Source organism: Microcaecilia unicolor, chromosome 5 (genome assembly GCF_901765095.1).
Source record: "Microcaecilia unicolor chromosome 5, aMicUni1.1, whole genome shotgun sequence".
Lineage (NCBI taxonomy): Eukaryota > Metazoa > Chordata > Amphibia > Gymnophiona > Siphonopidae > Microcaecilia > Microcaecilia unicolor.
This window is the reverse complement of record NC_044035.1, coordinates 262,107,075-262,133,417: the sequence shown is the minus strand read 5'-3', so window position 1 is coordinate 262,133,417 and position 26,343 is coordinate 262,107,075. Positions and strand designations below refer to the sequence as shown.

The 26,343-nt window shown below is 43.2% G+C and overlaps 1 protein-coding gene across 49 annotated transcripts in view; it reads left to right on the top strand.

The window, feature by feature from the left end:
- The window catches only part of ABI3BP (ABI family member 3 binding protein), a 477,114-nt gene that overhangs the window by 188,992 nt on the left and 261,779 nt on the right, over window positions 1–26,343 (top strand). For all 49 annotated transcript variants that reach the window (XM_030204105.1, XM_030204134.1, XM_030204107.1 and 46 more), the window contains 2 exons: window positions 6,590–6,664; window positions 9,450–9,524. In XM_030204105.1, the coding sequence (XP_030059965.1) occupies window positions 6,590–6,664; window positions 9,450–9,524 (150 nt within the window). The remainder of the gene's footprint in view (window positions 1–6,589; window positions 6,665–9,449; window positions 9,525–26,343) is intronic.

The following is a 26,343-nucleotide window of genomic DNA, read 5'->3' as shown; positions in this document are numbered from 1 at the left end:
AGAGAACAGTCTGTGACTAGATCTGCAGAATATAAATGATTAAATAAAAATAAAGGAAATAAAACATAAAAAATGAATAGGCTAAGTACGCAGAAAAATCACACAGGAGAATCAAATAAGGCCACAAAGAAAGTATAATGTACAAAAAATTGTGGATTCAGTTCACACTAAGCACAAAAATTTAAAAAAAATGTATGTACATATATTTAAAATTTAGGATTCAATTTACTAAACTGCAGCATCTCATTTTATTCAATAGGACCTATTGCCTAATCATGTTCACTAACACGGTAGTGACATTTCTGGGTGCGATTTTATAATCCAAACAGTGCGCACACAGAACCATGGCATCCTCTAAAATATTTTATTACATTTCTTCTAACACACATAAATAGCACAAATGCAAACTTTTAGGACTTTCCCAAAAAGCCTCTAGTACCAAGGTGAGGGAAATGTGCAATATGTCACCAATCAAAAAAACAACATTTCCAGACAGAACTCAAATATTGTGTTCAATTCTGGTCACCACATCTCAAAAAAGATAGAGGGGTATTTCCAAAAGGGACATCCATCTTTCGTTTCGATAATACAATCAAGGACGTCCAAATCCTGAAATTTGGTCGTCCCTAGACTTGGTCGTTTCTGATTTTTGGCGATAATCGAAACCAAGGACGTCCATGTCAGAAACGACCAAATGGAAGCCATTTGGTCATGGGAGGAGCCAGCATTTGTAGTGCACTGGTCCCCCTGACCTGCCAGGACACCAACCAGGCACCCTGGGGGGCACTGCAGTGGACTTCATAAATTGCTCCCAGGTACATAGCTCCCTTACCTTGTGTGCTGAGCCCCCCAAAACCCACTACCCACAACTGTACACCACTACCATAGCCCTTACGGGTGAAGGGGGGCACCTAGATGTGGGTACAGTGGGTTCGTGGTGGGTTTTGGAGGGCTCGCCGTTTTCTCCACAAACGTAACAGGTAGGGGGGTATGGGCCTGGGTCCGCCTGCCTGAAGTTCACTGCACCCACGAAAACTGCTCCGGGGACCTGCATACTGCTGTGATGGAGCTGAGTATGGCATCTGAGGCTGGCATAGAGGCTGGCAATCAATATTTTGAAAGATATTTTTTGAGGGTGGGAGGGAGTTAGTGACCACTGGGGAAGTATGGGGAGGTCATGCCCGATTCTCTCCGGTGGTCATCTGGTCATTTTGGGCACCTTTTTGTGCCTTGGTCATAAGAAAAGCACGACCAGGTAAAGTCGTCCAAGTGTTCGTCAGGGACGTCCTTGTTTCTTTCAATTATGGGTCGAGGACATCCAAGTGTGTGCGTATGTGAGAACTCATACGCATGTGAGATGGAACAAGATTTCCACACTGGCAGAGACAGTCCCAAAACATCAAAGCTGACCTTCTAGTGTTAGGCACGCCCAAGTCCCGCCTTCACTACGCCTCTGACCCGCTCCCTTGAACTTTGGCCATCCCTGCGATGGAAAGCAGTTAGGGACATCCAAAATCGGCTTTCGATTATACCGATTTGGACAACCCTGGGAGAAGGACGTCCATCTTCTGATTTATGTTGAAAGATGGGCGTCCTTCTCTTTCGAAAATGAGCCCAATAGTGGAATTAGAAAAGGTACAGAGAAGAGCGACAAAAATGATAAAGGGAATGGGATAACTTCCCTATGAGGAAAGGCTAAAGTGTCTAGGGCTCTTCAGCTTGGAGAAAAGATGGCTGAGGAGAGATATGATAGAGATCTATAAAATACTGAGTGGAGTGGAACGGGTGGAGGTGAATCGCTTGTTTACTGTTTCCAAAAATACTAGAACTAGGTTGCATGCAATGAAGCTACAAAGTAGTAAATTTAAAACCAATTAGAGAAGATATTTATTCACTCAATGTGTAATTAAACTCTGGAATTCGTTGCCAGAGAATGTAGTAAAAGCAGTTAACTTAGCAGGGTTTAAAAAATGTTTGGATGGCTTCTCAAAGGAAAAGTCCATAAACCATTATTAAAATGGATGAGGAAAATCCACTGCTTATTTCTAGGATAAGCAACATAAAATGTATTGTACGGTTTTGGGATCTTGCCAGGTGCTTGTAACCTGGTTTGGCTACTGTTGGAAACAAGATGCTGGGTTTGATGGACTTTCGGTCTGTCCCAGTATGGCAATACTTATGTACTTATATAACTTTCTAAGACATAGTCTTATATCCTAAAGTAAATATCTGTCTCAGGATCCTCTTGAACCCCTGACGTGGTCTGAAAACTTGGTGGGATAGGATCAAACACACGCTATAAAGGAACACACACACAGGCCAGCCCTCCAGCAGCTGGCTGTCTCTTTCAAATCTGGGAAATACTATTGGTGTGGTGTACCCCCTGACTCCTAGTCACACTCAGGACCTTGTCCTCTGAATATTCTCAGTTCCTGCTTCCCCTATCTCTCTAGCTCTAACAGTTTGGCTTCCTTCCTGTTTCAACTACAGCTGGCTTCTCACCAGAGCACTCAGGACTACAATTTCTATTTTTCTCACTCCTAAAGTGACCTCACCTGCTCTTTTTCTTGTATTATAAATCCAGAAGGTCAGCTTTGATGTTTTGGGACTCTCTCTGCCAGTGTGGAAATCTTGTTCCATCTCACATACGTATGGGTTCTCACATACGCACACACATGCATGCATACATAAATACACATACACATCTCATTAGCTTTCTTCACTTCAGTAAGTGGGTCACTAAGCTGACTTTTCAGATTTGAAGAAGCCCTGACACAATAGTCTGTGTATTGCCAAAATAAACTATCTCAAGGGGAATTTCCAAAAGTTCACACTCTCTCATAGCCCAGCATTTCTCATCCCACTTTTAAAGTGTTGTAAAATCATGATGTCCAGGAATGAGATGAGAGATACTGGTAACCTTTCAGACAAATTTTTTTGGCAAAACAGACTGTAGCTGAATAATAATTACAATAAATAAACTATTGCTAGAAACCCCCTTCCAAGCCTTCCTGTTCCCCTGCTTTTCACTTTCCCATAATCAACAAACAGAAGAGGGAAACAATACTGTAGAGCTCATTTTCAAAAGAGAAAAACGTTCAAAAAGTGTCATAAAGCCCAATTTGGACATTTTTCTTCTCAAAATGTCCAAATCAGTATTTTTGAAACCTATTTTGCAGATGTTTATCTATAGTGTGTGTCAGAGGCATTTCGAAGGCAGGATTAGGGAGTGCCTAACACTTGGACGTTTAACAGCTATAATGGAACAAAACTAAAACATCTAGGAGTAAAACTAAGACATTTTGGTCTTTATTGTTTTCAGAACAAAGAAGGCACAAAAAGGTGCCCTAAATGACCACCGGAGGGAATCAGGGATGATCCTCCAATACCCCCCAATGGTCACTAACCCCCTCCCACAACCCCAAAATGTGAATAAAAATATGACTTACCAGCCTCCATGACAACCTCCGATGTTAAAGCCAGGTCTATTAGAGCACCCCTTCACAAAAAACCACCAAAAGAGAAGATGTGGGGACTATTAAATAATATACATAAACATGTCCCAGACATCAATATGGAGCACAGGTCATAATAAGTAACATTCTAGTATCTGGAGAACATCAGATCTAACTGCCTCACACAACCATCAGAACAAACATTTGTTCTATCGCAATAAGCGAAATGGTGTGGTGCAAATCCTCATGAGCTCTCCTCATTATTTTACAACTATTTGTTTCATTCTTATTTTTCTTTTTTTAAACAGTATATAATCTCATGAAAAAACTAGTGTTTCTAAGAACACTTATCTTAAAAGGCAGCAGCTTGAAGATATCAGAGATATCAGAGAACCCCCGCCTATTAGGTCTATTAGAGCAGCATGCAGGTCCCTGGAGTAGTGTAGAAGCCGATGTAGTGCACTATGGAGTGGAGGACCCAGGTCCCTATCTCCCTCTACCTTCACACTTGTGGTGGAAACTGTGACCCTTCCCAAAGTCACCAAAACCCTATTGTACCCACATATAGGTGCCCCCTTCATCTATTGTAGTGGTGTACAGTAGGGGACAGTGTGTTTTGGGTGGGTTTTGGAGGGCTCAGGGGATAACATAAGGGAGGAAAAGTGAGATGGGCACATGGGAGCATTTTTATGAAGTGCCCTCTAGGGTGCCCCATTGTTCTCCTGGGATTGTCTGGGGGACCTATCTACTAAAAATGATGACTCTTCCAACATCCAATGTAATAAATTTCTCTGTTTTGCATTTATTCATTTTTTGCTTGTTTGTTTGTTTGTTTGTTTGTTTTTAACGGGCCAAAAAACAAAATGCCCAAAGCACAAAACCTTGTTTGAAACAGTATTTTCCAAAAATAAAAAAAAACATTTTTCATTTTCAAAAATGACCTTCTTTCCTATTCGGATTTTGGACGTTTTGTGCAAAACTTCCAAAGTTGGACTTAGACATCATATTGAAAATGCCCCTCCATATCGTCCTCAAACTGTGTCTGCCTGCTGTAGAAGAGTGCTTTAGAAATTCAGGGGCCCTTTTACTAAGCCATGGCAAAAGTGGCCTGCGTCAGTGAGAGCATGTCTTTTGGGCACGCGCTGGGCCAGTTTTTACCGAGCCTAGGAAAAAGGGCCTGTTTTTTAGGGGTTGGAAAATGGACGTGTGGCAAAATAAAAACCAGCGCGCATCCATTTTTGGCCTGAGACCTTACTGCCGCCCATTGACTTAGCAGGAAGGTCTCACATGCTACCCAGGCAGTAGGCATGCAGCACATGCCCACTGCTGTTTACCGCTGGGTAAGCGCCACATGGTAGAAAATAGAAAGTATGTTCTACCGTGTGTTTTCAGCACACACTAAATTCAGAATTACCACCCAGGGCATGCGGTAGCTGGGCGGTAATACCGATTTGGTGCAAACACTGGATATGCATAGGCCCTTATGTGCCTTTGTAAAAAGGCCCCTGAAGCAAGAACTCAAAGCTCAATGGAAAGAGAAAAAATCTTTACAATGATATAAGAAAAAGATATTCCTACTTATTTAAGTTGTATTTTGTGACCCTCGATAATTTCAGCATCAAAGACCACAATCACGAATGTTCAAAGAAATCAAACCTCAAACTACATGTTTTTATGGTCAGGGCTGGTGGAAGCATGAGCAAACTAGACAGCCACCTAGACCACCATAGGTTGGGGGATGGCGCCAATGAGTGGCAGCCCTTTAAATCTGAGCCCAGCTGCCCAGAGCACCTCAAAAGTCCTGAGCACTGCTTGTTGAAATAAGCCACAGTTGCTACATAGGAAGGATGCTTTGAGGCTCATTTTCAAAGCACATGGACTTACAGAGTTTCATAGGTTACTGTGGAACTTTGAGTCTAAGTGCCTTGAAAATATGCCTCGATGTCACTTTGTTGTTGTCACTGCTCTGCCTCTTCTTAATAACATCATGCTGCAAAGGGGAAGGATGAGGGAGTATGCTTCGGAAAGCATGGCTGGTCCACAGTTTGTGCTACGTGCTACCTGTAGGACTCCTATCCTGTCCCAAAGAGAACCAAAACTAACAGTGGGTGGGGCAGTGGAGCAATAGCTAACAGCCCAATGGGAGGCAACCAACTGAATGAGAGCAAGCTGAAAGTGTGCTTCAGTGAAGGACCAAGGGGAAGGCCACAAAGCAAGATACTCTCTAAGAAAGAAAGGCTTCAGAGGCAGCAAGAGCCAATGGATTAAAGGAAGGACTGTACTGCAAGCTTCTACAAACCTGGTACCAGCCAAGCTGAGATGGGAGAAAGAGCGAGGAGAGTTTATTACTGTGATGAACTAGGGCTGGTGCTGCTCAGACTTGTATGGTCTGCATCCTGTAAATGGCAATTTGGTTTAGGATGGGCTGGAAAGGGCTTTGATAGCAACGTCAGTGGCTGGAACCTGAGGACAGTGTCGGGCAGACTTTTACGGTCTGTGTCCCAATGTGGCTGCCGGCAAAGTATCAACTCTCAAAAATCAACCATCAGTCCAAAACATTGTGGGCCTGATATTCAGATCACGAGAGGCATCACGCATAAGTGACGCAATCGGCGCTGACCCTGGGCCGTTTCCAGTGACCGGCATTGAATATCTGGGTTTTTATTTTAATTTTTTGGCTGGCTCACACTTAACCAGCTAAGTGAATATTCAGCACTGGCCAGTTAATACCAACCAAACACAGGACTGCTATTTATGTGGTCCAATTTGGCTGCTAAACTTAGCCAGTCAGCGCTGAATATTGCTGGTTATTGTGCAATATAGTTGGTTATCTTTTTGGTACTGACCTTGAATATCCAGCACTGAATATTTCTGGTTAGGCGCCAAAACTCTATTTAGCTGGTAAGCGGCCGTTTCTGGACACTTTTTTAGCACGTCCCTGTTCTTGTGAAAGAATTTATAAATCCAAATGATTGCTGATAGAAGCACACCGGAGACTTCCCTGCAGACAGTGAGGTAAAGTCTTCCTTATGCTGTTCATCTCAAGGAAATATGTTTATTGTTGTACATACTATAGTATGAGAACATATTTAAGTCCTTCAGTCTCACTTGTAGGTATCCTTTTTCCCTTACAGCTGTCGCTGAAAGAGCCCCAGAAAACATTAAGGCTACAGTGTCTACTGGCTTAGACCTTTCAAAGGCGGCTCCAGGTAATGTTTCTGATTACTTCTCATGTTAAGATTCTCTAGCTTCTACTTCCTCTTCCTCTCCCAAGAATGCCTACTTCTTGTTTCCTACAATGAGATACTGTGGCCGATATTCAAAGTTATTTAAGCAGGCTGCAGAGGCTCCAGGCTGCTTAAATTGCTCCTGGCCACCTAATCATCAATATTCAGTGGCATATTACTGGGAAGGGCACCTGAATATCAGTTCTGACCAGCCCAAAAAAGTGGGCAGCTCAGGGGTGGTACAGGGAGTGGCATTGAGGAGGAGCTGGGGGTTATGTGGGTGCCAGCCAGCAATACACAAGTACTGCGAGCTGCCATGAGAGGTCTCACCCCCATTACCCCCACTGGTAGGGTTACAATATTTGGTCCCCCCAAAAAGAGGACACATGCCCCGCCCACCACACCCTGCCCCGCCCCTTTCACAACCCACCCCGCCCCCCTTTCACACCCTCGCTCCACCCTCTATCACACCCTCACACCGCCCCCTGTCACATATTCCCCTCCCCGTCACACACCCCGTCACCCCCCTCCCCTCCCCGTCACCCCCCTTCTCTTACCTTACCTTACTCTACTGCCCTGGTGGTCTAGTGACCTCTTCGGGGCAGGAAAGAGCCCCCTCTTTGCTGCCCAGAGTGCTGCCCTGCATCCTGTTGCTGATCTCGGGGCCAATTCAAAATGGCTGCCGAGGGTTGAAGTCTCACGAGGTTGCTTTAACTCTCAGTGGCCATTTTGAATCAGCGTCGAGATCAGCAACAGGATGCAGGGCAGCGCTCCAGGCAGGAAAGAGGGGGCTCTTTCCTGCCCCAAAGGCGGAAGAGGTCACTAGACCACCAGGACAGTAGAGTAGTAAGTAAGGGGAGGAGAGGGCCGGGAGGCTAGCATAGGACGGCCCACCCGCCAGCCTGCCCGTTTGTCCAGAAATCCGGACAAACAGGCAGATTGGCAAAACCCGCCCGGTTGCCCGGACATGTCCTCAAAAAGAGGACATGTCTGGGTAAATCCGGACATATTGTAACCCTACCCACTGGACCACCAGGGAGCTAAGAAAGGCCTGGAAGGCCTACCGAGGGTCTTCCTGGAAAAGGAAAGGGGTCTTCATGTTGCTGGCTGGGAGGGAAAGGGAAGGAAGGATATGGCTGATCAGGAGGTGGGAGAGAAATTTCAGAGGGAAGTGGCAATATTTTTTTTAATGCAAATCCCAGCCAATATTTATGCAAGCCCCATCTGAATATTAGCCAGAGCCTGCATCAGCTCTGGCAGTCAGCAAATAACCAATTAGGCCCAGATATTCAGTGCATAAATGCACATATGTGCACACTGAGCGCTATTCTGCAAATATCCATTTAACTGAGATGGCTGAGGGGAGATATGATAGAGGTCTATAAAATAATGAGTGGAGTGGAATGGGTAGACATGAAGCGTTTGTTTACTATTTCCAAAAATACTAGGACTAGAGGGCATGTGATGAAGGTACAAAGTAGTAAATTTAATACGAATTGGAGAAAATCCACTGCTTATTTCTGGGATAAGCAGCATAAAATATATTGAGCTGTTTTTTGTTACATTTGTACCCCGCAGTTTCCCACTCATGGCAGGCTCAATGCAGCTTACATGGGGCAATGGTGGATTAAGTGACTTGCCCAGAGTCACAAGGAGCTGCCTGTGCCTAAAGTGGGAATTGAACTCAGTTCCTCAGTTCCCCAGGCCCAAAGTCCACCACCCTAACCACTAGGCCACTCCTAGGATCTTGCCAGGTATTTGTGACCTGGATTGGCCACTGTTGGAAACAGGATGCTGGGCTTGATGGCAGGGGCGTATCTGCATGGGGCCACAGGGGCCTGGGCCCCCGCAGATTTCGCCCTGGACCCCCCTACCACAGACCCTCTCCACCTCCCCCTCCCTCCCGCCCGCCCGCCACCAACCCGTCGCCGATCTTTGCTGGCGGGGGACCCCAAGCCCCCCGCCAGCCGAAGTCCTCTCTTCCATGCAGGATGCAAGTTTCAACGCTTCCTGTTCTTCTGAGTCTGACGTCCTGAGCCTAATTGAGAAATTAGCACCTAGCCATTAATAGGAAAAGTGGCCTCAGCGTGTGGGGAAACCCACGTGCTAATCATAGCGCGGGCCACCTTTTAGCACAGCTTAGTAAAAGGGCCTCTTGATGAATATAGGTAAGTTAAGCACATGGTTTAATGACACCAGTCAAGTTGCTTGTGGAACCCTATTGCCAGCTCAACTCTGTGCCATTGCAAGATTTCTGCCCTGCAACAATGCATTCTGGTTCAGAGCAGGAGGTCAAAGACTGAAATGCAAAGAGATGGAATATTGAAATCCAAGTCACAGAAAGTGTATAATGAATGTGATTTGGCTACTAGCACAAATTTTGGATGAAAAAGTGATAAATCTTACCTGCTTATCTTGTTTACTGTAAGCACAGGAAAGCATAGAGCCAAAGTACCAGTTATTAAGTTTCCAGTTTCAATTTATTTCATATATCGCCCATCATCACAATATCTAAGGGTTTTACAATAATAAAAATAGTAACATGAAATGTAAACAAAATAAAGTTCTTATTTATAGAAGTCTCCCTTTACAATGATACAGGAAAAATATGTAACTGGGGAAGAGTGTCGAATGCAGGAATATGACATTTTTAACTATGAGGTTTGTACAGGTTGTTCTGGCTTGTTGCATATCCATCGTGAGGGGCTAAGCCCCACTGCAGAACTATTACAAGTAGAATTCTATCACTGTTCTTTTCTTATTGCAGCTCATATTGAAAGCAAGACAAGATCTTTAAAACCTGATTCGACTTCTAGCCCTCAGCCGCCAGTGAGCACCCGAGGTAGGGAAAATCTTCCATTTCCACTGTTTCTGCTGCAAGTTGCACAATGTCACATAAACTACTTTGGATAAGCGGAGATAGCCCATGTTGATCTATGGGAGGAGATTTTGAGAGCTGGCTTCAAAAGGACCAAGTTTAATATCTGGCTTTGAAACTACAACAGCCCTGCTTTTTATAACTCACTTACAATAATTATTTGAGACACGGTAGCAGTTTCATGCCTTTTTGCACTCTCACTGGTGCAACTATCAGATTGTGAAATGCTTTCCAGCCAGCTCTCCCCTTTTTAAATGTCACACTTGGTCATTAGTCTTAAATAGTTGTATATACTTCTGCCTGGTTTTTTCCACAAAAGGCAGGGCCGGTACAAGGGGTTTAGGTGCCTAAGTGAAACATCAGCCTTATTCTCCCTGTCAATTAACTTTTATACTCCTACCAACCTCCCTTCCCCCATCCCCACAAAATCATGATTATCCTAACACCATGGTTCCAGAACAATCCTATAAAAACACATATTTGAACATTATGAGGGATATTTTTGATATGACATCTAAATCCGATTTTGGACGTTTTCCTGAAAACATCCAAACTCAAATGGTGAACATAGCCATTTTTGAACCAGGAAAAGTCTATCTTTTGTTTCAGAAATGGTCATTTGCTAGATGTTTTTGTGCTGAGAGCATCTATCTTTTTGGAACATTTTCAGGGGGAAAAAGTGCCCAAGGGAAAAACACACCAAAATAAGCCATTGGGATGTATGGGGGGCCCAGCATTCTTAGTAGACTGGCCCCACAGATGATGAGCATATCCAAAAAGGTTTTCAGGAGTTTTATACTGTAGATATAGGAAGGATGCACAGGTGCAAGAGAAAAACACCTGTTTAACTTACTAGACAAGCGGAAGAGGAAGCAGCAGAGTTGAATAGGAAGATAATGGCTGAAGAGGTAGAATGGGCAATAAACATGTTAAGAAATGGAAAGTACCTTTGGCTAGATGGGCTAATGGCTAAGTTTTATAAGAAGTTTAGAGTACAACTAACCCCATACATAGTTAAGCTTTGAGGTATGTGAAGGGCAGTCTTGCTCAAACGTGGACAGGACCAACTCAATGTGGTTCTTACAGATCAATATCCCTATTAAATTTGAGTATAAAGATTCTAGCAAAAAAAATTAGTATGGAGATTGTCAGGGCATATTCCTAAATTGCTTCATGAGATCAAGCAGGCTTTATGCCTGGTAGATATTCAGGAGATGACATCTGGAGGGTGTTGAATTTGATCTGGTGGGCAAAACAGCAGATAATCTCAGCCTTGTTGTTAGTAATCAATGCTGAAAAAGCTTTCAAGCATGTTAATTAGGAGTTTGTTACACTGTGGAAGCTGGGAGGAAGTGAGATATTCAGAGGGTAGATTAAGGCCACGTGTACAGAACCTGAAGCTAAGAAATTCATAGAAATTTACTCTAGAGAGGGGAAGAAGGCAGCGGTACCCATTATTCCCCTTGTTGTTTACACTCATAGTTGAAGCATTGGTCAAAGTTGGTAGACAACAAATGGATATTAAGGGAATAAAGGTGAAGGATATAAATTACAAAGGTGCAGTATAGCGTCTGTTTTAAAGTAAATTATGACATATCAGAAGACCTCAAGGTTTTTCCAGATGAGAATGAAGAAGAGTCGTTACGAGGGGCATTTCCTTTTAAGTGGGCCAAAATCACCATTAAATATTTGAGGGTTAACTTCTCAATGCAATTAGAGAAGTTAGGTGATAAGAACTATGGTAGATTTTTTTAAAAATTACGAGAGTATTTTGAAAGTTGCTGGAGCGGATAGCAAATGTTAAAATTAGTTTATTGCCTCAGATATTATACGTATTTTATACACTTCCGATTAGTGTTCTACTGCCAGTTATGAGGCAAGCGCAGAGAAAGATATTTCAATTTATCTGGAGGAAACCTCCCAAGGTGGCTAGAGAGGTACTATATAGAAACGGAACTCCTGGAGGCCTAGCAATGCCAAATCTTATGGTTTATGGTTTATTGAGCACCGCTCTTCCTAAAAACCATAAGAGAGTGGTGTACATAAAAATAACTGTTTTATATAATATTAAAGGTTGGCCCAATGAAAAATATTACTGGAAAAGGAGTCTGTCCCTCAAAAGTTGCTGCTCAAAATAGACCAAGAGTTGTCATAGGACTTGGATACTGCAGAATCTGTGGACCAGACCCATGAGAAACAACCTCATTACTAAGTTGGCATTGAAGATTTGTAATTATATACAGGGGGTGGGGGGGACATATATAATAAATTATTTTAACCAGGGTCCATATATGAGGCTTTTAGGAGATAGGAGCATGGGGGACTGAAGCAATTAGGCCTTTGTTGTCCACAGATGAAAAATGACTAAGTTCTATAAACTAAAGCTAGAAGTGCAGGATGTGGCACTGAGATTTTATATAATATAGCAGTTTCAAAGCTACTTAAAGAGGACAAGATAGAGGCAGATCTATGCAGGGAGACTAGGATTTGAAATGTATATCGAGAAAGGGAATGGGACTTGATATACTGCCTTTCTGTGGGGTACAAAGCGAGTGACTTAAAGGTACTTATTTTGTACTGGGGCAATGGAGGGTCAAGTGGCTTGCCCAGAGTCACAAGGAGCTACAGTGGGAATTAAACACAGTTTCCCCAGGATCAAAGTCCACTGCACTAACCACTAGGCTACTCCTTTACTGAAGGGGGTCCAGGAGTAATTTCTAACATATATGCTTGGTTGATGGAACCCAAGAAGAGAAACCATTGTTTATGAGGAACTGGGAATTAGACTTGGGGAGAGAATTACTGAGGGAAGAACAGGAACTTTGAACATGTATGTGCCAGTGGAAGTCATAGCATGTCTGCATATAAATGCCAATCTCCACTCTAGTCTGCCCATTCTTTGACTTTGGAAACATTTACATGTGTATTACACAGGCATAGCCAGACTTCGGTGGGAGGGGGGTCTAGGGCCCGAGGTGAGGGGGCACATTTTAGCCCCCCCCCCCCGCCATTGCCGACCCCCCACCACCGCTGCCAACAACAACTTTCACCCCCCTGCCGCCGACCCTCTCAACCCCACCCCCACTGCCAACCCACTCCCACCGCCACCGTTTCCTACCTTTGCTGGCAGGGGACCCCAACCCCCGCTAGCCAAGGTCCTCTTCTTTCCGTGAAACGGCTTTGTTTAGTTTCTGAGTGACGTCCTGCACTTTGTACGTGTAGGACATCAAACTCACAGAAACAGAACGTTTCTGTGAGTCTGGCGTCCTGCATGTACAATGTGCAGGACTTCACTCAGAAACTGAATGAAGCCGTTTCGTGGGAAGAAGAGGACCTTGGCTGGCGGGGGTTGGTGTCCCCCTCCAGCAAAGGTAGACGGCGGGTTGATGGTGGGTTGGCGGTGGGAGGAGGGGTCGAGAGGGTCATTGGCATGGGGGTCCAGGGCCAAATCTACGAGGGCCCAGGCCCCCATGGCCCCACATAGCTATGCCCCTGGTATTACATAATAGGTGCTATTGGGAGCAATTCTATAATTTAGTACCTCAAAGTAGGCACCCAAATGACACATGCTGAGCACCAGTTTTATAACACGTCTGTACGCCAAAATGTTATTATAGAATACTAGCCTAAACCTGACTGGATGCCCCTCCATTTAGGCACAATTATTTATGCCAGGTCAATGGCAGGCATAAATGGGTGTGAATAAATGCACCATGCAACACATGGAAGGCTGAATTGTTCGACTGTGTTTTCTTTTCCTTCGCCAAGAGGAAGGAAAGTCTAACAATATTTGAAACAGTGGTATTTCAAGCCATCAGTCATTTAGGGAGAATTTTAAAACTCTGCTCTTTCGGGGGGGGGGGGGTCACGTGATGCCGTTAGGGGGGGGTCACCTGATGCTGTTAGGCTGACTGGAGTCTCGTCAACTCTGCTCCTCCTCACCCGCACTTTAATCTGCAAATTAAAGGACACACAGGGCCCCCTCGAGAGCTGTGTTTGGGTTGGATTGTTACCTAGTACACCCGTGTTCAGGCTGGACAGGTTCTTATAGCCATTACGCGCTGTTCGCCTTGGTATGCCAGCGAAACCTCCAAGGCCTAGCAGAGACCGCTTGCCAGCAGGGAGTCCCAAAATGGTGGTGCAGCAAAGCAGTGCTTCTGTGCTCACCCTGCAAGAAGAGGCAATACGGGAGCTGACCAAACAGCTCACTGTGGTGCTTGATGATCGTCTCTCTAAACTTCAGGCCTCGGTTGATGAAATAAAAGAAAATTTTGAGTGCCAGGCATTGCGACTTCAGATGGTGGAGGAGCGCATTGGCAGGCAGGAGGACTGGTCAGAGGCAGTGGAAGGCCGATTGGCGGCAGCGGAGGCGCAAGCTAAGCAGCTTCTACAAATAACAGATGACCTGGAAAATAGGAGCCAGCGCAATAACATTAAGATTATTGGCTTACTGGAGACGATGCAAGATAAGGAGCTCCGAGAATTCCTTGAGAGCTGGCTTCCATCTCACCTGGATGTGGCCTTACCGCATGGGCCGGTGGAAGTGGAGCGCATCCACCGGGTGGGGGCCGCCAGGGAGGGAGAACAACGACCCAGACCTGTGCTTGCATGAGTTCTTAACTACACTGATAAGGAGCGGCTGATGCAAGCATTCAGGGCAAAGCATTCTGTGGATTGCAAAGGGACTCTGATCCTTCTGTTCCAAGATTACTCTGCACGTGTGTCCGAAAGGCGGATGGGACAGCTTTGCAAAACCCTGTTTACTAGGGGTATTCGCTTTGCCATACTTTATCCCGCGAAGGTCCGAGTGACCCATAATAATAGCACACTTTTTTTTACTGACCCATCGGATCTCAAATCATTTATGGACAAGCTGTAAATAGGATTAAACAGCTGATGGGTGCAAGCAGAGGAGTTTTTCATCTGCATCAAATGATCAACCCCATTGCTGGGCGAGGTAGAGTTCCTGGGCTAGCCGGAGGACCCCATGGTCGCACTGCACAGTGAGAGGAGATTTATGAGGGTCATGGCTCTAGCGACCCGTGAGAGCGGCTAAAAGTGAAACATCTGGGCTCTCTGCTACGATGCTCTCCCCTGCTTAAAGTATGACTGAGACAGTTGTTTATATTATCATCTACCTGTTCATTTATATGTTGTTAGTCTCATTGAGGCTGTTAGATTTGCTGTGGGGAGGGAGTGGTACGGGGAAGTGTTTTGTGAGTGGGAGGGAGGGAGAGGGGTTGGTGTAGATGAGCCGGAGTCGGGTGGAGAGGATGTTGGTTTATTATGGTTCGAGTGTGTGTGTGGTTGATGGTGGGTATTTTACTTGGCAAGGGAGGGTGGTATAAGGGGGGGGATGGTAGAAGGGGAGGGAGGCAGGGGAGGGAAGTTGGTGTTGGAGGAAGGGGGGAAGGGGGCTGCTTTAAACCTGGGTCTCCACTCTATAGCATCTATGATGCAGATGCTTACCCCGATGGGTGCACATATGGGGAGAAAACAGTATCCGGGGGGATCTAGCTGGGAGGTTCCATGGATCTTTTCCAACCTCAGTGTCCCTGACGTTGAGTCTGATCTGTATAAATATGATCAGCTAAATTGAGGGTTATTTCCCTTAATGTGGACGGGGTACATTCCCCAATAAAACGAACAAGGGTTCTACAATACCTAAAGCGAATGCATGCTGATGTCGCCTTACTGCAGGAAACACATCGGAATAATATAGAACATGCTAAATTGCATAGAGACTGGGTTGGGGAAATCTATTATGCTTCCTTCAATGGCCGTCAGAGAGGAGTGGCTGTATTAATCAAAAAATCTTTAGCATTCACGCTACATAGCCTTTACCAAGACCTGAATGGCAGATATATGGTTGTGACTGGGATGTTGCAAGGGTCAAGAGTGGCTTTTTGCAGCTTATATGCCCCAAATGTATACACTCGCAGTTTTTTCACTCAGGTGCGAGCTCGGTTAGCTAGGTTGGATGACTATCCCCTGATTATAGGGGGAGATTTTAACATTACTAGCGACCTATCCATAGACTGTAGGCCACCAAGGCATTCCCTGGGGGATCACTCCCAAAAAGGAGTCAACAATATGATTGAAGAGCTAGCAGTATTAGATGTTTGGCGACTGCTCCATGCGGAGGAGCGGGATTTCACCTTTTTTTCACACCCCCATGGGTCCACACTCGCTTGGATTATACTCTGACCTTGCGTGCTTTGCTGCGCCTTGTAGCGCAGGCAACCATTGGAGAGGCGGAGGTGTCTGATCATGCCCCGGTGTGGATAGACGTTGGTTGGGAAGGGCTCCCATCCCAGCGGTGGCGCATGAACCCAGCCCTATATCAAAACACTGAATTTAAGACATACCTCAGGAAAGCATGGTCGGAATATTTAGACGAAAATCGAGTGGAAGATGTGGTCCCCCGGGTTTTCTGGGAAGCAGCCAAAGTAGTGCTCAGGGGAAGGATTATCGCTTTTACTGCCGCACAAGCCATCTTAGAGAGGGCGGACAAGCTGAGGGGAGCGCATCACCTTTTACTATCGCAGCCCACAGAGCAGCATCGACTTGCATATCTAGAGTACAAGAGGGAGTTACAGAATCTATTGGGTGACTGGGCCCTATATAATGTTAAACTGTACAAATATAGACTACATAGGTGGGGAAACAAAATAGAGAAGCTATTGGCCTCCTTGGTGAAGCCCCGCCCCGCTATAAGTTATATTGCTAAGATCAAAGATTCAGAAGGGAAATATCATCATACCCAGTTCGACATACAAAAGGAAGTCTCCCATTTCTTTACGTATTTATATGACAAAGGCTTCTCCTCAGGCCCATTACGAGAAGAGTTTTTCAGCCATTTACAACTACCGAGTCTTACATTAGAGCAAACGGAGGTGCTCAATGCGCCATTAACCGGGGAAGAGGTCCGAAGGGCTATTAAATGGCTTAAGCTGGCGAAAGCCCCTGGCCTAGACGGGATAGGCACAGAGTTTTATAAAACTCTTCAGGATATCATCATCCCGCCATGTATTTGTATGTGCGAGGACATAAGAGATTCTCAGGTAATGGGTTCGACCCTCAACCATGTTTATATAACTGTGCTGCCAAAGCCGAGGAAAGATCTTAAACTGGTGGGCTCTTACCGCCCTATTTCACTAATAAACTAAGACTTAAAGCTTTTGGCCGGGGCACGTGCGGCTGTGGGTTTTCCTTCCCCAACTTATACATCACGATCAAGTGGGATTTGTACCGGGCAGATTTGCGTCAGCTAATATCTTAAAAGTATGCAGGATACTAAGGGAGGGGGTAGGGTGTGAAGGGGATGCGATTCTAGCCAGTCTGGACGCAGAAAAGGCATTCAACAAGATATTATGGGAATACTTGTTTTGGGTTCTGGAGCTATTTGGCATCTCGGGAGCCTTCCTAGAATGAGTACGGGTGCTATATAGTAATCCCACAGCTCAACTTCTCATCAATGACGCTGTTACTGAACCGATCTCACTGGGCTGTGGTACAAGGCAGGGATGCCCACTCTTACCTCTTTCATTTGTACTCTTTCTGGAACCACTGGCAGCTAAGATCCGACAAGATGGGGTACTAGAGGGCGTGAGGGTAGGAGATTGTGAATATTGGGTAGGAGATTGTGAATATCGGGTGAATTTATTCACTGACGACATGCTGTTACTCCTAAAAAACGCTTCGGTTATGCTGCCTCTTCTTATGAAGATAAGAGCTTTTGGAGATTTCACGGGATTACGAATAAACTTTGGGAAAGTGGAGCCTCTGCCTATTAGTAACCCCTGCAGAAGTACCACCATTGCTAATTTTCCCCTGGTGTGGGCCCGGACTGGGATAAAATAACTGGGGGTTTGCTTGAGTGCTGATTACGAATGGATGTACAGGAAGAATGTCATAGAGAGACTTGAGCACATATGCCATTGTGCGTGCATTGGAATGACCTTCCAATGAACTTCCTGGGTCGTGTAGCTCTTGTAAAGATGGTACTTCCAAAATTATTATACCCCCTACAAATGCTGCCCATAAGGGTTCAGCAGAAGGAGGAGGTACTATATCGTAGTATTATTAGCTCATTTATTTGGCACTCTAAGCGGCCCCACATTGCTTTTGCTAAACTAATGCAGGACAGATCTAAGGGGGGTGTACACCTTACAGACCTTAGGCTTTATAATGTGGCATCATTGATGAGATGGGTGCAAGAGATATACACATTGATCGCTAGATATACCCTGCCGGGCTTTTGGCAAAGTTGGTGCGCCCCTATTGATACATTCTTTTGTTTTGCAAGGTCAGGGACGACGCAGAGGAGGTAAAGCAGGAAGGAACCAGTTTGTACAAGCTCTAAGTAAGGCATGGAAATGATGGAGGATCACAGTGGAGGGAGCTGGGAAGGTTTACCCATTCGAGCTTCCCTACCTTTGATCAGATCAAGCGAGTGTGGAGCCTCTCTAACTCCCAATTTTTTCAATTTTTACAAGTCAGAGATTACTACAATTCGGTGGTGCGCTTAGTGGGATCCCAGGTGGCTTTCACTAAACTTGACATTCTATTTTTAAGCATGCCTGCTTTCTATACCAGACTTTCTCAGTGGAGCCGCTTGATGGGGAATCACAGAACTGCAGCCTATTTGGAGGGATTAGCTGCATGTTGGAGCTCGGATCTGGGTGAAACAATTTCCCAGGCTTTTCTTAGAGGGGCATTTGAGATAATACCTAGGATTACAGTGAATGCTGCGCTTCAGGTTATACAATTTAAAGTTTTGCATAGTGTATATAACCAGACAGATGGGGAAAATGTTGGGTTTATGGGATGATGATTTGTGCATAAAGTGCCACTCGGCTAAGGGCAATCTCATTCATTCATTTTTGGAGTGCCCGCTGCTTTCGCAGCTGTGGCAGGGGTCCCTGGCAGTCATTGAGGAAACACTTGGCTGCCCATTTGAGTGTTCGTATAGCACCATTTTACTATGTGTTGAGGGGCAGCTAAAGGAAGAGAAACTTAACTAAGTACAATGCCAGTTTATTTTAGTAGTTGTCTTGTTAGTTTAAAAATGTGCTTTTGTAGCAGTGGGCAGATCCTAATCCTCCATCAGTATCAAGACGCCATTCATTAATGAAGGAAATGGTGCAATGGGTCTCGCTGCAATATTCTATTTCAATGTCCAGCAGACATAGAGCTTATCAGGAGATATGGAAAAGGTATTCCAGCCTGTATGTGAAGAAAGGTGATGCAGAATCTTCGGCGCCCAAGGGGGTGGAGACCTAGGGGATGGGTGGGCAGAAAAGTGAATTCTGAGGGAGGGGGACAAAGGGAGAAAATGTCAAGGGAAGAGTGTGGAACATATGCTAAGTGCTAATGATCCTACCAGTTACTTTTGTATAAATATAGAACAGTGGCGGCTTTACAGCTGCCTTATGTGTGCATTTATTGTTGGTGTTTGTTTACCTTTTCTTTTTTTATGAATGGTGGACTTTCTGCTTCTGTAATTGTTCCTTCTACCATTGACTCAATAAAAATATTAACAAAAAAAAAACTCTGCTCTTTCAGAAAGTTGTACTACAAAAACATTCTTTTTTAACTGTCCTCCAAGAGGATTGTTCTGGCTCTTGATGTTACTATAACTGTTAGTGCCGCTTGATGTATGTTGGTTGGAGTTTCGATGGAAGTTGCTTTCCTCTTTAAATTGGCGTTCTGCTCTGTTCTTAATTATTAATATTGTAAACCACTCTGACTTGTTTGACAAATAGGATGGTATATTAAGTATTTTAAACTATTAAACAGGTGTAAGTGGGATATAAGACCTTATGTTATATTATGTTACACATTACTTATAGTATTCTATAGGTTACACATATAAGTTGGAGACACACGCATACCCCTCACATACTCCACCCATGTATACATCCCCTTGCAATTACATGCTAAGGCACATATACTCTTCTTTATAGAATAGTGCATTAGTGTATAAAACACTGTTCTAAACACTTGCTTGTAGAAATACCACCTCCTATGAGAAGGAACAATGCAATCAAAAGGATTCTTTTCCTTTCCAGTTTCCAAAAGCACAAATACCATTCAACCATTAATTAGGTTATGCAGTAAACAATCTGTTGCTTCTGCTCCTAGCTTCAGGCACCTTCTGATTGCGAATCAAAGCACTAAGCAGTTCTGTTTATTCTCAGAGATGTCACAGTATAAAGGCCTGATTCCTATTTATCTTCAAATAAAGCATAGCTGACACCCTTCTGAAACTTTCCAAAATGGCTGCACATCAGTCCTGATGATGATGATGATATTTTTATGTTCCTTTTAAGAATAATAGTCCTGGAGTGTAAATTTTTATGCATCATTGTACAGAAATATGCATGCATTATGTGCCTATCGCAGACCTTATAAAGCACGCTGTGTGCCTGTGATGTGCAATATGTATATTTGTTATGCATCATTGTAAATTAAATTTAAGCAAATGCTTAGACATCTTTCACCTCTGAATAAAACACAAATAAAGTATTTGATATTAGAAATTAAAAATAAGACCTACAAAAAGAAACAAGAGGTGATCCAGGAACATTTTTAAAAAACAAAACTAAGAACTATAAATAAAAAAGATAAGGATTATCATATGGTAAGAAAGATAGCACCTGTGCATTTGCAGGGCAATTCTACAAGCAGGCAGTTACTATCCCCCTAATTCTAGAAAATTCTATGCCAAAATTTCCAAGAAGCATGCAACTTTGCACACACAACTTACAGAATAAGGTCAGCTGCATGTGTAATGTAATAGATTCATTACATGCTAATTGACCTTAACCAATTATTGGCTATAATTAGTGTTAATTGTCGCTAATTCACAGTTATGCACATAAACCAGCCCTTTAGCTGGTATAAATACTCGCACCTAGATAATAATGTACATGCATATATGATAGGATTCTAGAGTTTACGGGTGTATCTGTGAGCGCTGTGCAAATTCTGGCCAAGGACACACCCACTGGGACAGTGCGCACCATCAAATCAAAACATGCACTTTTCTGCTAGTCAGTTTTCTGTAAAGGGTCACTTAAGTGCATAAATACACTAGAATCCTGCCACTTAAGCACCTTCCTAAAATTAGGCATCTTCTTGTAGAATGACCCTGTACTCTTTAATGAAAAGGGAAATAACTGAATTTGAACTATAACAAATGAATGAGAATGTATGGTCATTTTAAAATGACAAGGGACTAACATTAGTCAATTTCATGTTCTTCCTCATTTGAAAACATTGAAATGTCATTTCTTGTCTGTTTATTTAGCTAAAACAATATATCATCTGCTAAAATGATAGAAACAAAACAAAACCAACATAAATAGACAATGAAATGAGAAATTAAATGAACAAATTTTCTTGGACTCCGGAGCTCTGCCTGTCTCTTGGGCCCTGCACGTGGAACGGGTAGCATTTCAGAAAATGCTACCCTAGAGGATCTGGATTTGAGCTTTCTACCTAAGAGCCTAAATTTGGCTTCCAGAACCTCTCTCCCACATTTTCCTACGTCACTGATACCTACATGTACCAAGACAGCCGGCTCCTCCCCAGCATTATCTAAAATCCCGTCTAGGTGATGCGTGAGGTCCGCCACCTTCGTACCAGGCAGACAAGTCACCAGGTGATCCTCCCGTTCACCAACCACCCAGCTATCTATGTTCCTAATGATTGACTCACCTATTATAACAGTTGTCCTATCTCTTCCCTCCCGTGCAGCACCGGGAGACACATCCTCGGTGCAAGAGGATAGTACATCCCCTGGTGGGCAGGTCCTGGGTACAGGAGAACTTCCTACGGCATCTTCTGGGGGTTCTCCCTCCTCCAAGGTAGCACAGAGGCCACCTGACTGGAGGTGGGGCCTCTCTACAACATCCCTGTAGGTCTCATCTATGTATTTCTCTATCTCCCTCATCTCTACCAAGTCTGCTACTCTAGCCTCAAGAGAATGAACTCGGTCTCTGAGGTCTAGGAGCTCTTTGCATCGGGCACACACAGATGACAGCTTACCAACTTGGAGATAATCATACATGCGGCACTCATTTCGATGCATAAATTCAAGTATTCTATAAAATGGTGACTAAATGCTGGGCACACCCCGACCAGCCCATGCCCCTCTATTGGCCTTGACCCCTTTGATTGCGAGCTAATTAGGCATGCTGTTTATAGAATAGACAACTTAGTATATTGCCAAAATTTGTGCCAGCTTCAAAAATTGTACAACAAAATCCAAAACTTCTTTATTGAATTTTAAGCACAACAAGCTCCAATGCACAGCTTTTAAATCTTTAAATTTTTAAAGTGAAGGGCAATAAACCTCAGCCGCGCCACACTGCTTTCATGTTTATAGCAGAGACTTATGCGCTCGCATCGTCATTGGCTCAACTGCCTCCACTACCCTAAACAAAATTTGCATTTATAACTGACTCGAATATTTTAAACTTTTTTTGATTAACGGTATGCTCATCTTATGATGAAAGTTTCAAAACATGTCAGCAATACGGGCACAGTGCTCCGACATGGCACGTGTTTCACATCAAGCTTTTTCAAGGAGGTCCCCTACTGATCAAATTAACATAGTCTGCCGACTTCATGCCTTAGAATTAAGAAATAAGATGTTAATTAAAAAAAAAAGTTTAAAATAGTTGAAGATTGAAGACAGTTATAAATGCAAATTTTGTTAAGGGTAGTGGAGGCGGTTGAGCCAATGATGATGCAAGCGCATAAGTCTCTGCTATAAACATGAAAGCAGTGCGGCGCGGCTGAGGTTCATTGCCCTTCACTTTAAAAATTTTAAAGCTATGCATTGGAGCTTGTTGTGCTTAAAATTCAATAAAGAAGTTTTGGATTTTGTTATACGTTTATAGAATAGAAGCATAGGTTACGTGTGTAACTACTAATTACTGCCATTTAGCACTTGTTAAGGCCAATTATTAATAGCTATCACCAATTAAGTACCAATTGAGTCAGTTTATGCACATAATGACCCTATCCTATAACTGCACGCTTATCTTTGGGCACCATTTATAGAATGAGGGGGATAGATGGTGCTAAGATTTAGGCCGAAGCGCCAAACCCACCAATAAGTGTTCCCTATTAAGGAAGATGCTGTCCAAGGAGTAGGGAAGGGACGTGGGGCAATCAATCCAGGCAGGACACCAAAAGTTGAGTACAGGAAATCTTTATTGCCAATGTCCAGATATAAAAGACTCGACACGGTTCCGGGTGTCAGTAAATGGTATGCCTGCCTCAGGAGTCAACATATCTGTGTCAATTATGGATATATTTTCAGTTGTGCAATCTTGAAGCTGGAAAACTAAATCGTCTAGTAACAGCTCAAAAAGCACAGCACCAATAATATCGCATAAAGTGTGGGAAAGCTAAGATTTAGGCACCAGGAACATGCGTATATGACCCTATGAGCCACCAGAAACAGGTGCTGTGGGGAATTGAAGGCACAGGCAGCTGAGAAGTACTTTTTATAAAGGCCAAATTGCTTTAAGGGGCTCCCCAGAAGCATCAGGCACCTTTGAGATGGCATTGTCTTATGAATAACACAACTTTTTATTTATTTGGATTTTGCTCACACCTTTTCAGTGGTAGCTCAAGGTGAGTGGGTATTTCCCTGTCCCTGGAGGGCTCACAATCTGTTTATGCCTGAGGTAATGGAGAGTTAAAGGGGTCTTTTACTAAAGCTTAGCTCGAGTTATCTGCAATAGTGCCCATTTTATTCCTATGGACCCTACTACAGATTAACTCGAGCTAAGTTTTAGTAAAAGACCCCCTAAGTGATTTGCCCAAGATCATAAGGAGCAACAGTGGAATTTGAACCAGGCACCAGTGGATGTAAAGACTGGTGCTCTAACCACTAGGCCATTCCTCCACACCCATGTGATGTTAAATGCAAGCTGCATTATTTATTTTATTTTGCAGCTCTATTATTTAATACGTATTGCACTAAAAAGAATAATGTGTTAAAGGCAACTAATGCACAATTTTATCATTTAATGCGTGTTATTTGGCAAAATGTGTGTTGTTCCCTTAACACGCATTAGTAAATTTCCCTCTTAGGATGTGGTGATATAACCTGAGTATTACTTTCACCTTCCAAAATGGATCCAATTTTCTTTTTGACCAAAGGTTGTAATATGTGGTTTGCAAAATAGCACATGCCCGGGAATCACGCCTAACTTTAGGTGCAGGCATTTGCACCAACTAAAACATGGCGCAGATGTATGCACCTGCATTGAGATAGTGAAATTTACCACTGATCATCCTACCTTCAAAAAGCGCCTCAAGACCTTTCTATTTGGCAAAGCGTACACACCACTACCGTCTGGCACCTCTACTTTCTGAACTGTCTTCCCTGCTGTCATATAACCACCTCTGCTTCTTCTCTTTTTCTTCATCTCACTTCTGTCCTTTCCATTATACTTCTAGAACATTTACTGTTTGACCTTGCCTGCTGTATGTTTATGTAGATTGTTGTAAGCCACATTGGACCTACCCTTGGGTGGGAAATTGTGGGATATAAGTGCTGTAAATAAATAAATAAATAAATAAATAAATCCCTGTTATTGTATAACAATGCATGTTAATTTTAGGAGTGCCACATGATCTGCCTATGACCTCCCATTTCCATGCCACCTTTTTGAGATCGCATGTAAAATTTAGGCGCAGATCAAGCACCTAAATATACATTGTAAAGTTCAATTAAATTTAATTAGTTCCAATAATTGCTGGTTAAAAAGCCAATTATTGGCACTAATTGGCTTGTTATTTAATTAAATTGTGCATGCAAACTAGGCACATGCCCAAATTTGTGAATGCAATTTTTGGCGACTTTTACAGAATTAGGGGGAGAGTGTATTCTAGGGAAACTTTTCTTGTCATTTTACCTTTGCCCGCTGTTGCTGAGGTCAGGAATTAAAATACTGAATATCAATGCTTTCAACTATCAAGTTTTCTATCTAGCTTATAGCAAACTATAGTTTTTGTTGTTTGTTTGGGCAAGTTCCTCATTGTCCATTCTTTTTGTTTGTTTTTCTTTGTTTTGAAATTCCCAAAAATCTAACCAAAGTTCTTGTCATAGAAGAACTTGATTGTTTTGATCCAACTGCTGCAGCCACCAAAACACCAACTGTCTTTCCCAGACATCATTAACAAAGATGCATGCAAGACAAAGATGTTGGTTGGGCCAGTTGCAAGGAGGAAGGGACTGTGTAAATGTTCCTATTCCCCTACTTCCCCATTACAATCAATGAGAGGAAGCAAGAACTATTTCAGAGGTGGTAAGGGCTCCCGTGTTAAGTCTGTGTTAGCCAGTTAGCATGCAGTAATGTCAGTATGCTAGCTGGTTAATGCTTCCATTCCCACTCTCCATCCATACTCTGTCCCTGACACCTCCCCACCCCCTTCAAAAAAATAAATACTGCACTCTTTGCATGTGCAGAATGCAAATCTAATACAGGACACCCAACACCGTCTAACAAAAGGGCCCCTGTTCCCATATTCTGTATGATGAAGACTACTGACCATTTTAGTTGCCACCCTGGACTGACTCCATCTTGTTTGTGTCCTTTGGAATTTGCAGTCTCCAGAATTGAACACAATATTCTAGGTGCTCTTTATACTTGTATCACACTTTGAGCAACTCTGTGGAAAGGTGGATGAACAAATAAAATGTTATATTACAGTTGCCACTTGTCATTTACTGGTCTGCTTTCTGCTTGATATATATCTTAACATCTCCTTTCTAAAACGTAGTAACATCATGATGTGCTTGAAATTCTAATGCTGCTGTTGAAATGTGACTTCTAGTTGCTAACATCTATCGAGTATTGTGTAGGAACCTAAAAAGGTTATTGGTGCACATAAAACTGAAGAATAGTGTTTTATATTGACAGGAAAACTGTGCTGGGCAGAGTAAGCAACTCAGCTGGAACAACATTTACATATTTCAAGCACTGCGTTATTGTTATTTACAGTATGTTTCTCGTACATAACTGGCAAACGATCCATGTGGAACCATTCATGCAAAACTCTTCCAAGTGTTCATTCACCCCTTCAGATTTATTACTGTAGGTTATCCTAAGCTTCAGCCCACATGACTTTAATTAGCTGGAATTAGTATTTGGGAGAGTCTAGCTACAGATGGAACGTGTCTTGCATTTGCAACAAAACTGGTGAAAAAATCATTTTATAAAAAAAATAAAATAAAATCAATGTGAAGGTTCTATACTGACTTCTTTAGAAACAGATCTCCCAGTGTTTCAGAAACCACAGTAACATTCCAGACATTCTCATAGTTTCCTGCCAAGAAACATCAACTCCACAGTGGGGAAAACCTCTAGGGATGAAAGTGTCTTATGTTACAGTATCCAATACCCTAGGAATCTACACTTTGAGGCTCATTTTCAAAGCACTTAGCCTCCCAAAGTTCCATAGAAACCTATGGAACTTAGCCTCCCAAAGTGCTTTGAAAATATGCCTCCCCGCCTGTCAACTCTAGTACCAATTCAAATGTTGGTATTAGTGATGGTAGACACTTGCCTTCTAACAACTAGATGAAATCCATGTTGAAATGAAAGCCCTAATTTACTAACCTGCGCTAATGCGATTTATCATATGTTAAATAACAGAAGCCCCATTTTTTCAGTGTGGCCTCTTTATTAACTGTGCACTTAATTAGAATTAATGTGCATTAACACGCATTAAAACGTTAATGCAGAGTAGTAAA